Source organism: Carassius auratus, unplaced genomic scaffold, assembly GCF_003368295.1.
Source record: "Carassius auratus strain Wakin unplaced genomic scaffold, ASM336829v1 scaf_tig00001733, whole genome shotgun sequence".
Classification (NCBI taxonomy): Eukaryota; Metazoa; Chordata; class Actinopteri; order Cypriniformes; family Cyprinidae; genus Carassius; species Carassius auratus.
The window spans coordinates 207,180-224,323 of NW_020523388.1; the positions used below are offsets into that span (position 1 = coordinate 207,180).

The 17,144-nt window shown below is 37.4% G+C and overlaps 1 protein-coding gene across 3 annotated transcripts in view; it reads left to right on the forward strand.

Annotated features, from left to right (window-relative positions):
- The window catches only part of LOC113069522 (2-(3-amino-3-carboxypropyl)histidine synthase subunit 1), an 89,524-nt gene that overhangs the window by 57,619 nt on the left and 14,761 nt on the right, over positions 1–17,144 (forward strand). For all 3 annotated transcript variants that reach the window (XM_026242648.1, XM_026242647.1, XM_026242650.1), the window contains exons 6-9: positions 2,059–2,180; positions 5,140–5,208; positions 6,034–6,190; positions 11,880–11,980. In XM_026242648.1, coding sequence (XP_026098433.1) covers positions 2,059–2,180; positions 5,140–5,208; positions 6,034–6,190; positions 11,880–11,980 — 449 coding nt within the window. The remainder of the gene's footprint in view (positions 1–2,058; positions 2,181–5,139; positions 5,209–6,033; positions 6,191–11,879; positions 11,981–17,144) is intronic.

Consider the following 17,144-nt stretch of genomic DNA (forward strand, 5'->3'; position numbering starts at 1 on the left):
AGATCTGCAAGCTTCTCTCAGAACCTGACTATATTACTACACAAGCAAACAGCCTTTGTTTACTAGGCTTGAGTTTAAAAAGATATTTTAACATCAAGAGCATTTTGATTCAGCTGTATTATGGCATCAGGGGCATTTGGGTATACTGTATAATGAATAAAATTCATAATTACAATCAGTTTCGCATGCTGTGAAAGCTAGCATTTAAAATTTTATAGCGTTCACTAATTATAGTTTTTTAAGAAGAAAAAGAAATTATAATTTTCAGCAAGTGCACATTCAGTTGATCAGAAGTGACAATGATGACAATTGTTTTTTTTTTTGTTTGTTTTTTTTTTTATCTGTTTTAAGTAGATACTGTTCCTTTGAACTCTCTATTCAAATAAAATAAAAAAAAATTAGAGGAGGGCATAGATTAACTTTTTTAATCTAGATTAATCTCACTGTGATCTTGAAATTAATCTAGATTAATCTAGATTAAAATGGCTCATTCGAATTCTGCCATCGGCATTCAGAATATGGACTGCATACGCACTGCAGACAGAGTATGTGTGAAACAGGTGTGAGCAGAGCTGTAGCTGGGGTCAGCGGGGACCCGGTGAAGGTTGTACCAGTGGGCCCTGTTTGAAATTATTTAATTTGTATGTTCGTTTATTTTTATTTATTTGTGCTATTTACACAATGTTTACACAAAAAATATATCTGGTGTCTGAATACTTTTTGGTTTGACTGTTAAAACTACAAAGTAGTCAAGAGCAGTGAGTGATTTTCATTTTCTTGACATTAACATTACAGCAGCCAGTAGCTAAATTAGGTACGGTCCCTTTAAGAGACGATGAACGCATCCAATATAATACACATCCCATTTTTTTCCTCAACTGTTTAATTTAACTTAAGAAATAACTGACAGTTTTTTCGAGCATAATTTCCAAGGTGGATATTTTGACACATTTCGTATGTATTTGTTGGCACTAGAGCAAAAATAAGCAAATTCAATGTTCAAAACACCAGCCCTGAACACCAGAACACCGCGAGTACTGAATCGGCTCTTTCAGATCTTGTTGTTTGTTTTAAACTGTGATTTGTATTTGTTCGTTCCGGTGCAGGAGAGATTTTGAGGAGAACTTCACAGAAGAGAGCTCGGTTCAGTGTCGCTGTCCGTTAGGCTGGCCTCAGCCAGTCGGTTATATAAAATATCAAGGTGAAAGTCATCATAGCTTGCTTAGTATAGACCCAGCTCCCAACGTTGAGAATAGATTAACCGATATTTTTTTTATCGCCCGATAAGAGTCTCGTGTTAACGCAGCACGTTAACGCCGATAACGGCCCACCACTAAAAAAAAATACATTAAATTTTCCATTAAAGTATGAAGCACCAAATCAGCATGTGTGAATGATTTCCACATGATCATGTGACCCTGAAGACTGGAGTAATAGCTGCTGAAAAATCAGCTTTGTTGTCATTGGAATAAATGACATTTTAAAATATGTTCAAATATGTTTTAAACTGTAAATAATATTTCTTAATATTACTGTTTTCACTTCTTTTGATTAAATACATGCAGCCTTGGTGAGCATAAGAGACTTCTCAGAAATATAAAAAATATCACGAACCCCATTATTTTAAATTGTAGTCTTCATTATAAATTATAATTACAGCAGCTCTGATATTCAGTACTGTGCATTACATTCACCATCATTATGATATTGCTGTTATGCAACAGTTAATTTAATGCTGAAGTTAATGCTGAATTTAAAATTGTCAGCGAAAATTGTTCCAAAAGTGGCCAAAGTTAAGTCTGCCCTTTCATTAAAACTTTATTCGATGTGAACATTACCCTGCCTTTGGACCTCTGACATTACTGTTTCTTGGTTCAATAACCGCAGGTTTAGGGGGTTGACCTGGAGCCAAATCTGGAGCCCAGAGAGCCACCTTTTCAAGAAAGGTGAAAACTCGTGGCGTGGTTCCAGATTGAGCACTGGCTTCTGCACAGCACCTTTTTGGTGGGAAAAAAGTTGCTTTCTTGGTCTCAGCATCCCTTTCCTTTCTCTTCTCAGGCAGCCAGTGCAGAGTTGAAGCCAGAGTACGAGGTGCTGGTACCTCAGTGTCGGCCGCTTTCTCCTGGGGAGATCCTTGGATGCACCTCACCTCGTCTGGAGAAGCATGTCAATGCCATCATGTAAGGAAAACAGTTGTAGCTCATTTTAAGTATCTGTTGTGTAGTAAGACTGTGTTCATTTAATTTTATTTCTTTATTTTATCTAATAAGAGCAAGTTTTCTCATTTTTATGTGTCTGGGATTATATCTTCTTGTGGAAGAATTGCACTTGAATGAATATACTTAAGGTTATAGTAAAAAAAAAAAAAAAAAAAATTCCACATTGTATTACATTTTAAACCATGTAACGAAATGAATAAGGTGCTCAAGCTTATGCTTTATTGTGGATATTGTTACAACTGAAAGCAGGCGTACACCGTGTGCATCCTATATTCACAGTAAAACATGGCCTTTTATATTCAGTATGATCAAAATGCACCCTGTTTACTTTAATACGTATCAATGGTTTTATGATGCACAAATTTAATAGTGCATGTTATTCAAAAGAACAAAAAAAAAATACCAAGCATAAGCAATAATATTATATGCTACTTTTCTATCAAGTTCCAATGGATAACACCAAGACCCGCCTCACATTATTACCTGCAGAATATTGTTTCTCTCTGAAATCTGTTGCGAATGCGGTTTCAAGCTGTCTTTAATGAGAAGCGTGTCAAGTGCTGTTGTAACACAGAGACGAGACATTAAGCAGCAGATATATGTGTGTGATCTATTATTCTCTGTATCACACAGCGGCTGAGCAGCAAGCTCTGCTCCTGTGAGATAGAGGGAAACCTCCTGACTGTGTGTCTGTACACAGAGAGGGTGTGTGTGTGTTTGTGCTTTCTGCCTCTTAATCCAGCGTGCAGAGTCTGTAATGAATGTTAGTCCGTGTGTGTGTTAGGGGAGAGAGGAAGAGAATTGATGCATGTTTACTTTAATTTTCACACATCACCTCTTCATCGGGGCGCCTGTCAACATTAGACATACACAAGTGGTCATGTCACTGACCCCCAAAATGACATGGCTATTATGCAAATAGCCTTTTTCATAGATCATTTACTTTTGCCCTCACCCTCAGCGATCAAATTAAAAACTTTCTCTGACACCTACGGTGTGGTAATGTGATGTTATATTGCAAAGCCAAATCACCACCATATAATTAACAGCAAATTAAGCTTATACAGAGCCTCACTTTCTCATAAGAAGTAATATGTTTGCCGGGGGTCTGAATAAAGTCCCACAGAGAAGATGATTGCAGCTTTGTGTTGAAAAATTACACAGGTTCATGGCCAATCGGCACCTTCATAAAGAGTTGGGTGGACGGTAAAGCGCTTTGTATTTAATCAAATTTGACCAACGCCACAGGTCTTCACGCAGACCACTTGGGATTTCTTCTGAAACAAGAGGGAGCTCCATCTCATTGCCGAAGGCATAATGAACTGAGCTGTGGGTGAATGGGTCGGTGCTGTGAAAAGCGGTTTTAAGAACTGCAAATTGGGCCATTTCTAATCTTGTATTCTCAATAGTGCCATCTCCACAAAATGCATCAATTTGTGGTCGTTTAAGTTATACTGTTAAAAGCTGAGCCGGAAAACCTCTAAACGTTTAATGCCTTTGCTATAAATGCAATATTTATAATAGAGGCCCTTAAAAGAGACAGTGCAGTAATCCGGGAAAATTTGTGTTTTATTATTGCAACATATAAAGGAAAATGAAAAATTTGGGGAATTTTTGGGTGAGTGACTATGTCCAACAGCTAAAATATATTTTAAAAACTGCTTCCTTTATGGGTAGTGCACTATAAGGAGGTTGAAAGGCATTAATTTGTGAAGGTATCCTATAGTTCTGTGATTTTGCTTCCATGGCTGTTAAAATGGTATCTGCCAGAGCTCTTGAGTAAAGAAGTCATTTTTTGACCCTTTTTAATGTTTTCTATTCTACTTTTTTCTAAAGGAGTGTTTCTGAACTGGGGGGCAGGACCCCCACCATAGGAGGCCTTGGCAGACTTCCGGGGGGGGCTAAAAATGTCTTAAATTACTTAAAAATAAGTGTTATTTTGTCTTGGTAATCCTGTTTATTTTTACTGTATATAAGGGAATTTTAAAAGTGTGATTTCCAGACCAAAAAAAACAAGGAAATGTATTTAATGATTGTTTTTTCCTGTTATATCAAGGTCTACAACGTTTGATGTGCAGAAATTGCTATTTGTTAAAAAAGTTAAATGATTAGTTAAACAGTATTTTAATGCTGAATAATAAAAGGCATGACAATTTAGCTAAATATTATATTTAACAGTGTTATGAAATTTTTCGCGTTTTTTTGAAGATTAACTTGACAGCAAAGAGTAGCTAGAAGTAAAAACTTAAAATGTGATTGAAAAAGGTAATTAAACCAATAATATAACATTTGCGCTTTTCATTTTCTAACGCAGCTGGTATGTTTGAAGGACCAGGAAAATGAACGATAAAGAGCATTTTTCTATCATTATGTGTGTGCCGAGAGTGAAGGGTGGCTGGTTCAGCCTTTGCTCCGGTGGGCCCAGGGGGATCCCACCCACAGTATGTTCTGTGTGTTTCATAAACGTGTCTTAATTAGCCTTTCTAATTGCGGCTGTGTTCCCAGAGGCATCCATCAGGTTTGCCAGGTTAATCTATACTCCCATTAACTATGGCAGGTCTTCTCCTTTCGGCACAGCAGAGGATAATCAGCGTGTTGAGTTCTGCATGTGTGCTGTCCGCGTCATGACCTAATCATATCACGCAGGTTTATTTGTGGAGTAGCTGGATTGTAGCCCATCAGCCTCCGTGTCTATGACACGCTTTCCGTCTGGCTAATGTTGCCGTGACTTTGGAGTGAGTAGGTGTCGCCCTGATTGCTTGCTGAATGTAAGGACACTTCTAATCTGGTTTATGAGTCCTCTAGGCCGAGACCCATTGGCCTTTATATTTCCTTACGCAGATCCCAGAGTTAGCAGAATTGTATTCCTTCTGCCCACTCAGACTGTATTTCTCTCTGATAAAGTTGTTTCTGTCTGTAGTTATCTTGGAGACGGAAGATTTCATTTGGAATCCATCATGATTGCCAACCCAGATATACCGGCCTACAGGTAAACCAATGTGCAATTCAACACTTATTTTTCCTAAATCAAGCATCTTTATTGCTATAGCTCATAGTCTTCAACCATTTTATATTTGATCTACAAATCCCGCAATATCCCCCAGGGCTACAGAGTACAGCTCCTTCCTCTTTGCCCTTTTTTTGTAAACTTGAACCTATTAAATAATACCTGCCACAGTGAATGATTGAATTATAGCCTGAGATTAATGAATGCAGGCTTTGTATGACCGTTTGTCCAAGATGCCCATAATTCTGCATGTTTCATTGCGTTATCACAATTGAAACAATTAAAATGTATTTTACACTTATTTTGAGACCAAACATCCTTTTGGCTGCTATTGTAATATAATTGAATAAATAATACTTATTGATTTAATTAGTGAGACACTATTATATTAATTACTGATGTTGAATCAAATCATTTTGTTACATCTTAATTTGATTTAATAATTCAATTCAAGTTTATTTGTAAAGCACTTTTTACGATACAAATTAAAATTAAGTTTCTACAATATTTAGTAGTATTTAATACTTTTTAATGTGGAGGTATAGTGAAACCTTAAGGTGAATTTCCTCTTTTTATATTTAGCTTTAGTTAGAGCTAACTTAATACATTTGTTCCATTTAATACTTTAATATTAAACAAAAATTAATCACCCAGTTGACAATTTTTTTTTAAATAAGTCCCACGGAAAACGCAACATCCTCCTATCATATTTTCTTCCATTTAAAAAAAACAAAACATCTAGATTATGATTGTTCTTTCTGTTTTCTTAGTATCTTATTATTTATGTGTTGTTCTCCATATTTGTAGGTATGACCCATACAGTAAAGTGTTTTCGCGAGAGTATTATGACCATGAGGCAATGCGGGCCACCAGACTGCAGGCCATAGAGAGAGCCCGCTCAGCCCAGAGATGGGGCCTCATCTTAGGCACCCTTGGCCGTCAGGGCAACCCCAAAATCTTGGAGGTAAGACAGTCTGCTACCTTTTAATCATACAATATTTTGTTTTGTTAGTGGAAAGATGTCTGTTTTCCTTGCTCATGTCTCTCTTGCACCTGAGCTGAAAGACACACACACTCCCTGCGGCATTTGGCCGGGAGGAGAGATCACCAGGGGCGTTAATCGATTGTTTTGGGAGGGGCAAGTCCTCTCCCTCCTTTTTCTACTTCTTCTCATTCAAATCCTTCTCTCTTTGTTCTCTGCCCCTTTTCATCCGTTCATTTGTATGTATTTGGATTGGACTTTGTTTTGGCAGATATTTCCCCTTTTCTAGTTTCATCCTTTTTTAATTGGTATGCATGGAGAAGACGAGTGAGATGAATTCAGCACCTAGACAAACAGACAGTGGATGGTGATTCTGGACGAGATCTCTGTAGTTCTTGTCAAATGCTTTTTCCATCTCTGAAGCAATTTTTTTCTTTTTTTTCTATGTTCGTTCAATCTGGGTCATTTGCAAAACCATTTACGAACCACTGTTTTAGAATATACAGCAGACAATCACATTTAAACTCAAGTGCATTTATTCAAGAAATTTCTCTGGTTCTATGAAACACATTCCTGCATGTTCTGTATTTGTCATATAAAATGTACTGGCTAAACGGTGAGAAGCAATTGTAACCTTTTTCAAGGTTAACTAAGCCGGCTAATTTAATACACTTCAGTTGGAGAAGAAGAGTAGATTCTGCTTTTTCTACCAGCCCCCATTTCTTACTTTTTTTTTCAATGGTTGTGCTTTGAAGCCGCCCATTCACCTGAACACCTCCTCACTGATGTCTGGAGGTTTTTTGCTGGTAATATTTGTGGTCCACTGGGTTTCACACTTCAAAGTGTGTGGGGAGAATCTGGTAATGCATTACTTTATCCTGAAGTGAGCAAGAATTGTGTTATTATTCACTTTCTTCCTGCCTATCGCTAGGGAATGAATAATTAGTATTGATGCTTAATGAACAAATAAAAGGCGCATTAGAATGTGTTTATTTAAACGCACTCGCACTTGTTTCATGATGTAGTAGGGACGCTTATGACTTCTGTTGTTATTAAATGCATGTTGAAGTGAATTTAATTTCTGTACCACTAGCATCGCAGGTTGTGAGGTAAGTTTTAACAACAGCTCTCTTTGTACTTGAAAGTAATTTTCACAATTTAGCAGTAAGTTGTAGATTTCCTATGGAGGTAAAATAATACCAGAGATCTGTGAAAGTCTGAATAATTACCATAAAATTATGTGATAGCTATTCCTCAGACTTCCTTTTTTCACTCTTACACTTGACACTTTTTTTCTCTTAAATATGGCCAAAGAATATTGCAAAGAAAGTGTGTCAAGAACGTATATGACTAATCACTAAAATACTGCCTCTTTTTTTTTTTTGCATTCAGGTTGATTTACACTTTTTCAAAACGTTTTCTGTGCATGCAGATGTTTTTAGGATTATTTTAACCTAATACATTTTAAACATTATTATTTTTATCCGTTGATATTATGCGCGTGTGTGTGTGTGTATGTGTGTGTGTGTGTGTGTGTGTGTGTGTGTGTGTATATATATATATATATATATATATATATATATATATATATATATATATATATGTATATATATATATATATACACACACACGTAGGAACTAGGCAAAAAAAAAGGAAAATCCTTAACATATTCTATTTTTGTCAAGAATTATTTAAAAAAAATTGTCAATAAGCTCATCATTTGTTCTAAAATAGTCTAGTCTGGCTATGTCTATTTTTATGTTTCTGTTCAGCAGACATGAGCTTCGGGTTTGCGCATTTCTCCATATATTACGCTCCGTTCGCTCATTCCGTGGGGTCTCGCTCAACCCAGAATGGCCTGCTGGTTCCAAAATATGCAAGGAGACATTTAATTGTTTAGTAATAAACTGGTATTTTCTGTGTCGCTGCAAAGATTAAGTTGACGATGCAGACTAACGACAGAGAGAAATGCACATTATGGATTACATAATCAGAGAGTAGCCTATTTATTTTGGTTTTAATATTTTTGTTTAAAAGTAGACATTTCAAGCTTTCTGTTGTAGATAGCCTTATATTTCTCAAATCTGTGAGGCACACGCTGAGTTTCGGCGCCCTCCAGGTCACATGCAAGTGATCCTGCCGGCGCCTCATTACATTGTCTGTAATATATTTGCTTCTTTTTTATAAAATACGGGCAATTGATTGATAAAACATTGATCAAAATTAAGACACAATTTTTAGAAAACGAAAATCTTTATCTTAACAATCTGATTTTCTATGATTATCATCATTATCATTATTATTATTATTATTATAATTAATGTTGAAAAGAGCTGAGAATATTTTTTCAGGTTTATTAGGGGGGATAAATTGAAAGAACAGCATTATTACATTTGTTACAGTCACATTTATTTGTTACATTTATATTATTTACATCAAGCTTTTAAGTATTGTATATTGTTACTGAAACTTCATAATGTTTCACTTGATTATACATTTAGTCAGGAATTATATTTTGGAAAAAGTCTAACTAGTAAAATGTTTACAGGTTATGTGAAAACTAGTACTACAAGTATACATAAATAAAAAGAGACTTACTCATGTTTATGATCTCTGCTGAATAAAGCACTTCATCCTTTTTTCTGAGGAAATCCATTTCTCAAATCCTCAACCACATCACATCTTTTTGGGGTTCATTATGTCTTATTGCTCTCATCGCGAAGCAAACAGTAAAATAAAAAAACTTGAACAGTCTCGCTGCTTTTTCTTCTTTTATTGGCGTATTCAAGCCGCGCGCTTCAGTTTGAATCTGAATAGGGCGTTCAGCGCAGGGGCGTGGTCACAGTAAATATAATGAAGGGAGACGTGAAAAACTAGACATCGCGTTGTTTTCATATGGATTACTTTATCACAGAATATCTGTTTTGGCAGCACTTTTTAGTTTAAAAGTAGACATGTCAAGCTTTCTATAGATATCTCTCTCATGTCTCTTTGTTGAGTATTCACAGAGTTACAGTTCATTTTAATGACGTGTTTGTACATTACGATCAGCGCAGACAGCACACCTTGTTTGTTATCTTTATTTTATAAGTGCACAAAGTTCTGTTGTTATTATGTCTGTATTCAAAAAAAGTAGACCCTTTACAGATTCGATTGATGTAGTACTCTTATCTGTACGATCAAAACGGAAAGTGTAATTTAAGTTCTTTTCGTGGTTATGTATATGCGTTAATCGACTCCAGAGGGTTAAAAAGAGTTTTCTATAAAACAAAACTTAATGAAGTCATTAAAATCATGTTTTACCAAAAACAGGTCTTCACCTTTTCTCGCGCCGCTTTCATCTCTACGTGCAGACTGAGCGCCAGTTATTCAGCAAATAAAGGCCTATGTATTTCAAAATTGTGTCTAGTACTATATTAATTACAAAGGTTTAATTGGCATCTATATTTCAAACGACCCGACCGACTGCGACCCGAAAATCATTAAAAATATTTTTGGATGACTCGTAACCGCGGGTGACCGCAGGCACCCGCTCATTTTGGATCAACCCGTGCATTACTGATATATATATATTTGTATATACATATATATATTTGTATATACATATATATATACATATATATGTATATATATTTGTATATACATATATATACATATATTTGTATATTTAGGAATGCCAAACTAACTATCATTTCAGATGCTGTGAAATAAGATTGGTCTGTTAGTTGGTCCAGTTTATGCTGTCCTATTGCAAAGTCACATAATTTTTGATGTGCATTAAAGGGAGGGTGAAATGCTATTTCATGCATACTGAGTTTTTTTACACTGTTAAAGAGTTGGATTCCCATGCTAAACATGGACAAAGTTTCAAAAATTAAGTTGTACGTTTGGAGTATTTCTGTTCCAAAAATACTCCTTCTGGTTTGTCACAAGTTTCGGAAAGTTTTTTTCGAGTATGGCTCTGTGTGACGTTAGATGGAGCGGAATTTCCTTATATGGGTCCTAAGGGCACGTTTGCCGGAAGAGCGCGCGCTCCCGTATAGCAGAGCACTGAGAGCACAACAGACTTCACTGATCAGAGCGAGAGCGTCGCAAAATGTCACAAAAGGAGTGTGTTTTTGGTTGCCAGGGCAAGACAACCCTGCACAGATTACCAAAAGACAAACAGCATTAAGGGACCAGTGGATGGAGTTTATTTTTACAGAGCATCAACGGAGTTGTGCAAGTGTTTGTTTGCTCCCCTGCATTTCGAAGATGCTTGTTTTACAAACATGGCCCAGTTTGACGACGGATTTGCGTATCGTTTATTTCTTAAGGATAATGCAATTGCAACGAAAAAGGGTCACGATTGTGTGTTGGAACCGCAGGCGGTGAGTAAAACTGCTTAAAAATATCTCTGCCTCCTTGTTAGTCGTCCCCTCCCATGCCGGAGACCCGGGTTTGAGCCCCGCTCGGAGCGAGTCGTTGCTGCTGCTGCTCTCGTTCAGTTTCAGCCTCGGGATCTGATTCTGGATCATAAATAAACGGCTGAATCTGACTGTTAGCCATGGTTTGTTTTGGATGTTTTTTTCCTCACGGTAATGTCACAGCTTCCAAATGCTCTGAACGCAAAAGCCTACTGGCGCTCATGATTCTTTAGCTCCGCCCACACGTCACGCCTCCAGCCGCTCGTGTTTTTCCGGGAAAAATCGGTACAGACTATCTTTCTCTTATGAATATAATAAAACTAAAGACTTTTTGGAGTTATGAAGGATGCAGTACTACTCTATAGGTACTCAAGATTAACAGGATATTGAGTGAAAACGAGCATTTCACCCCCCCTTTAAGGAATTTATTTTGGTAAACATGTTTTCTTCTGAGTTTGTGCATGTTTTCTTACCAGATAAGAAATTAACCCTACACAGTTGAGCACATTAGGTTTTTTTTATGAGGATTTTTACAATTTATGCACATCTTGGCATTTCAATCCAATGTTTTTTTGTTTTGTTTTTTGTTTTAGGTGGATAATGCAAACATTTTTCACTTTACGTGAGTGTTAAATGATGCCAAAAATAATCTAAATGTATACATAGAGGAAAGAGCATGAGCAATATGCAATCCAATGTTATGTGATACAAATAAATTAAAAAGTTACTAATAAATATTGTGCATACGTACTCTTGATTCATCTCAAATTTGTTCACTGAGGTTCAGGTCTTTGTGCAGACCAGTCAAGTTCCTCCACATCATACACAGTATATTGTTTATTTGGGGAAACTAATAAATCAAGGCAACAACAAAGCCCACATCATTAATGCAAAAAAAATAAATAAAAAAGAGCTACATTCGCCATTTATGTTAGAAACACAGAGCTGATGGTGGTTACTAAAGCTTTGAAGAACATAAAGGGTTTACACAAGCTGTTTACATGCGTTCATCATCAGCGGTCCTGTGAAGATTTCTCATTAGGCGATAGGAAGCGGTTTTCTTGTTCTTCAGTAAATTTGGAAAATTCTTGCTTGTAATGATTTTCTGTTCTCTTTCCCTCCTACACTGTCAAGTCTGTTTGATGTGGGCTGTGCTTGGTGACCTTGAGCCTTGTGCATGAAATTTAGTTGTTTTTATGTAAATAAGTGTAACATTCAGTATTCAACTCCTCACTTTTTCCCCCCTCCCTCTCTCTTTCTTTAGCACTTAGAGTCTCAATTGGAGTCTTTGGGCCGTTCATTCACACGTGTGCTCCTGTCTGAGATCTTCCCCGGCAAGCTGGAGCTCCTGGCAGATGTGGACGCGTGAGTCTCTCCTCCATCTACATGCACAGTCACACTCTCCATTTCACACAATGAAACATCAACTCACATGAACATCATATAAAGACACTCCTCCATAAGGTGCACATTATTAGGAGTCTCAGCACACCATGAGGACAAGGTGAGGATCGACAGAAATATCACTGACAGTGGCGAATATGTCAGATGGGGTCACAGGTTTTGTTAGTCAGCAGCTTCTCTGTTGTATGTTTCTTATTGCTGTGGTGGGCTTTGAGATTGTTGAAGTTCAGTGGAACAAAGGAATTTTCTATGGCCTTTTTGTTTCAGTGCATGTTAGTAATCGTCGTTGTTTCACAGGCCATTACGATTGAGGTTTCCCCTGGTCATGGATAACTACAAACATTAGGGAATTTTAAAATGGTCATTTCGAGGCTTGAAAAAGTAATGGAAATTTTTTTTTTTTTTATTATTATTTTAACATGTATATTTATTATCAGTTTATTATATAAAATAAATATATTGTGTAGCACAAAAAGAAGATATTCTGGGAAAAAAAAAGTTTCTGTTCAAAAATGTATTTTTGTTCATAATAAAAGTCAATGGGGTCCAAAAACAGCATTGGGCCTGACTGACATTCATTGTTATACAAAAAAAGATACATTTTGTGCTACTCAGAATAAAGCAAGAAATATTATTCAACTAATTGAATAATTTAAAATATTATTTATAAAACTTAATTTGATACTAAAAAAAATAATATTATTAATATTTATAAAAAGGTATAGTATTTATAAAAATAGTAGGCTTGATACTATAAAGTCTTTGTTTTGTTTTGTGTTTTGTTTTGCTTTGCTTTTTTTGTTTGGTTTTGTTTATAGTTTTGCTTTGAATAGATGTTGAATAGGCTGGTGCACTAAAAAAAAAAGTTTAAGCAAAATTGCTAATGAATGAAAAGTTGGCAAATAACATGAAATTTAGCAAAATAATAAAATAGTATTTTCTTGTAAAATGTACAATACTTCTGTAACCTTTTGTTGTATATAGACGTAAAATCATTTTTTACAGTTGCTAGGAATCAGACCACTTATTTTCTTTTTCTAAGTGTTGTGAACTTTTTAAGCGTCCAGTTTTTTATTTGAGCTATATTTAACAGGCAACATGCCTGTACTAAATCCTGTTTTGTGGGAGCACTGTATTGTACACACTCCCCCACTGCCTGCCCTCTGGATCTGGGGACGGGAGGCGGAAATGACGGCCCCTTAAAATGAATGAGTGGGTGAACCAGGGACAGAAAGGTCTGATAGAAAACGAAGAGGAGGTGGAGGAAGGCGTGGAGGATGTTAAAAAAGGGAAAGAGAGTGAAACAACTCAAAGAGAGCACGAGAGAGAAGATCAACCGCCCCCATCAGTCGTGCCGTTCTCCTGCCACGTGAATGACACCGCATATGTAATCGAACCATAACCATGACCAGAGGAAAGTTACACCTCTATCTCTCCTCCTCTCATTTCCTCCATTAATGTCAGTCGCTTGTGCGGTGACTGCTGCGGATTGGTGTCATCTTGGCAGAAACATGAGGATCCGAGCAGAGGAAGACATTTCACAGCGTAACGTGAGCATTGATTAATGCCGCACCGATGATGTATATGACGTCCTGGAGAAGATAAGATAAGGAACGGAGCTGCGGTCTGCCAGCAGTCGTCACCATAATGAGAAGGTTAATCGAAATGTCCAGCGTTGAATTACAAGACCAGACAGAAGTGGACCCGAGTATGATTCCTGGTAGGGCTGCACAACTAATTGACAAGTTAATTAATCACACACATGTACGTTGTGCGCACTGGAAAAACGTAAACATCTATAGTAATGACGGTCGGTCCTAATGAGCAAGGTTTTCGCTTCTTTTAAAATGAGAGCTTTGTTGATTTATAAAGCATTGTTGATTTATAATGAGATGGGAGCATCAAAACAGGACATAAAATAAGCATTTTAATGTAAATTCTGTTTATTGGAATTAATTATTACAGATACAATATCAAGGGAAATAACTGTTGGTTATGATTGTTGTCAGATTGTGAAGCCGTTATACTTCGGTTGGATGTTTTGTAGCATGAAGAAGGTCTTTTCCACTGGTGTCGGGCCTGAAAATGTGGAGGCTAAACCAGCAGACCGCAGCACTTGAAAATACAATTCAACTTTAACACTGTAAGGTGTTTGTGGATCCTCTGGCTAGTGTGAAGTGTTTGATGTCTGCTAGCAGGGTCACTCCTGTTATTCAGTGCCTTTTGAACTATGTAACATTTGAAAAATGAATATGCTTGTGTTGTAATATATGGAGGTGGGTAGACAAGACATTCAGAAATGTAGTATGCTCCTGGCAAGTTGAGGCACTTAAAATTTTGTTAAAGGGGTCATATGATCCGATTTCAAGTTTTCCTTTCTCTTTGGAGTGTTACTGTACAAGCTCTTGGTGCATAAAGAAGAACTGTAAAGTTGCAAAGAAACAAAAGAACCACGCGCAGATAATCAACGCAGATAATTCACCATCAGTAATCACATCATCTATCCAACCACCATGAGTGAGAGAGCCACTATAAGTAATCATAGCAGCCTTACTTTCATTCTCTCTAGTCTTTAAGCATCCCTTCACCACCCTGACTCAACACGTCGACACATTCCGGGGGGAGGAAGCGCTCCGCGTTCGGGCCAATGCCGAGCTTGGAGACCTCTCACTGGGCAGCACACCAAATACGCATACTATTCTTCTCACTTTATTATCTGCAAGGCAAACTCGTGTAACCGGTGTCTGTTTCTATAAAGTGGGACAGTTCCATATTTGCAAGGACAGTCTGGGGTTTCTGACTCACATATGACTCTTATATGTAAAGGATTTGCCACTGATGATTAATACGCAAGTTTTAAGCAGATCACAAATGCAGACATGGTATTACGTTCACGCAGCGCAATAAGTGTAAATCATTATAATCAGTATTTATGTCCCTACTGTATGCAAAAAATGCCTCATTTGTAATGGGTTTTATTGTTTTTGTTTTGTCGTGCCGGGACACATCATCACAGTACGGTGTGCAGCGTAACATTTTTGTCACACACTTGAAGCATTCTGACATTCCGCTTATGACTGCATACTGGTTTCCTTTTAAAAAGTTATTTTGATATGTTTAACATGTTGAATTGTTAAATGAGTTACAAAACAATACACCGCCTTTCAAAAGTTGTCAATAAGATTTTCTAATGTTTTTTAAAGCTGCTTATGACTGCATTCATTTGATCAAAGAGTAAAACAGTAAAAATGTGAAATGTTATTACAATTTAAAATAACTGTTTTTATTTTATAGTGTGTGTGTTTGTGAAAGTGACGTGACATTCAGCCAAGTATGGTGACCCATACTCAGAATTCGTGCTCTGCATTTAACCCATCCAAAGTGCACAAACACAGAGCAGTGAACACACACACTGAGCAGTGGGCAGCCATTTATGCTGCAGCGCCCGGGGAATATTGCCGGCCCGAGATTCGAACCCACAACCCTAGTGTTAGGAGTCAAACTCTGTGTGTGTATTATAACTATTATTATTTTTTATTACCATTATTGATTCTTAAATATTTCGTGGAAACTGTGATTTAAACTGATGAATAGAAATTTCCAAATACAGAATTTATTTGAAATATTTTGCCACATATAAATGTCTTTACTGGCATTTTTCCTTAATTTAATGAATCTTTGCTAAATAAAACAAATAAAATACTGACTCCAAACTTTTAAACAGTAGTGTACATTTTTTGGACATGAAAATGTGCTGCGTAACAGGATTGACCCAGTATCATGAAGCTGGGGTTCTAGGAGAGGCTAGAAAGAGATTTGAGGAGAATTACCAGTTTGCTATGAACTCTTTCTTTCGACTATCTCAACATCTTGCATTGAGCATTTTGTTTAAGAGCGGGCAGTCCAGACAGACAGATATACATCCTGGGATGTCACTCCAGACAGGCCAAGATACCTGTTGGATGTTTGATCTTAACAGCGATGCAAAACAGCACATACTGTATACTGTACTGTACACTCTCTCCAAGCATGGATTTCAGATATACTCAGAAACTGTGAGAGCTTGTGCGAGACAGCCCACACTGAAGAATCATGTTTCCACACAGACACGAGACCACATCAGAATTATATATATACATATCACATTATGTAACCAAAACCCAAATAGTAAATTTAAACATTTCTAAACTTGGTTTTAGCTTGCAGCTAGCGAGCTAGCCAGGTAGCTTAGTATACTGCTACTGCCATTAACAGCTAAATATCATTTTTAGAGTGGTTTTGACCACTTCTGGTAGACCAGCTACTTCCAGCTTAAAGCTGCTAAGACCAGCCAACCAGTTTAGGCTGGTTTTAGATTTGTTTTTTCCTCAAGGTAGGGCAAAAACCATTGATTAAGATCTAAGATTTCATTTTTAAACACTATTGTGACTATTTAAGATGAGATTTAGCTAACCTGCATCTCTTTGCTCGCACATCTAAAGCAAATCCAGATGGCTGCCTTGGGGAAAACTTCAGAAAGTTTCCTTCCAGCATTCACCGGCGCATATACGTGCCCTTAATTGTAAGCCTAATGTAATTGCACATCTCTGTTAGCTTTAAGTGATATTTGGAGGCACCGGTGCCTATTTGCCTGTGGATCGGAAAGGTTAATTGTGCTATTGTATGCTGCTGGTCGAGTGGCTAATTAAAATCCATTATTTCCACTCCGAGAGAGCCGACTGGGGCTGCTGCTCCCACCAGCATGATGAAAACCCCCCTGCAGTCACCGCAGACCTCCCGTTCCTCTTCCTTCTTCTGTTGGACTCTTTGATGTGACGTTTGACCCCCCCCCCCCCCCCCCCCCCTCACCTTCAGGTGACAGTTAGGGGATCAGTAGGAACCTGCCCTCATCAGGTCTGCCTTCACATGCTGATGGGGCCATTTCAGCAGAAGCAAAACAGGCATCATTACACGTCTTTGACCTCTCCTCTTCTCCGTGAATTAGAAGTGGATTGGGAGAATGGGCTTGATGCGGCCAGACGGAGGAGTGTGTCTCTGCCCGTATGGCTCCCTGCAGTGAGGGCTGTCTCTGGCGAGGGGACAGATGCTGGCTCTGATAAGTCTGTAAATTGAATTTGGTGGCGTG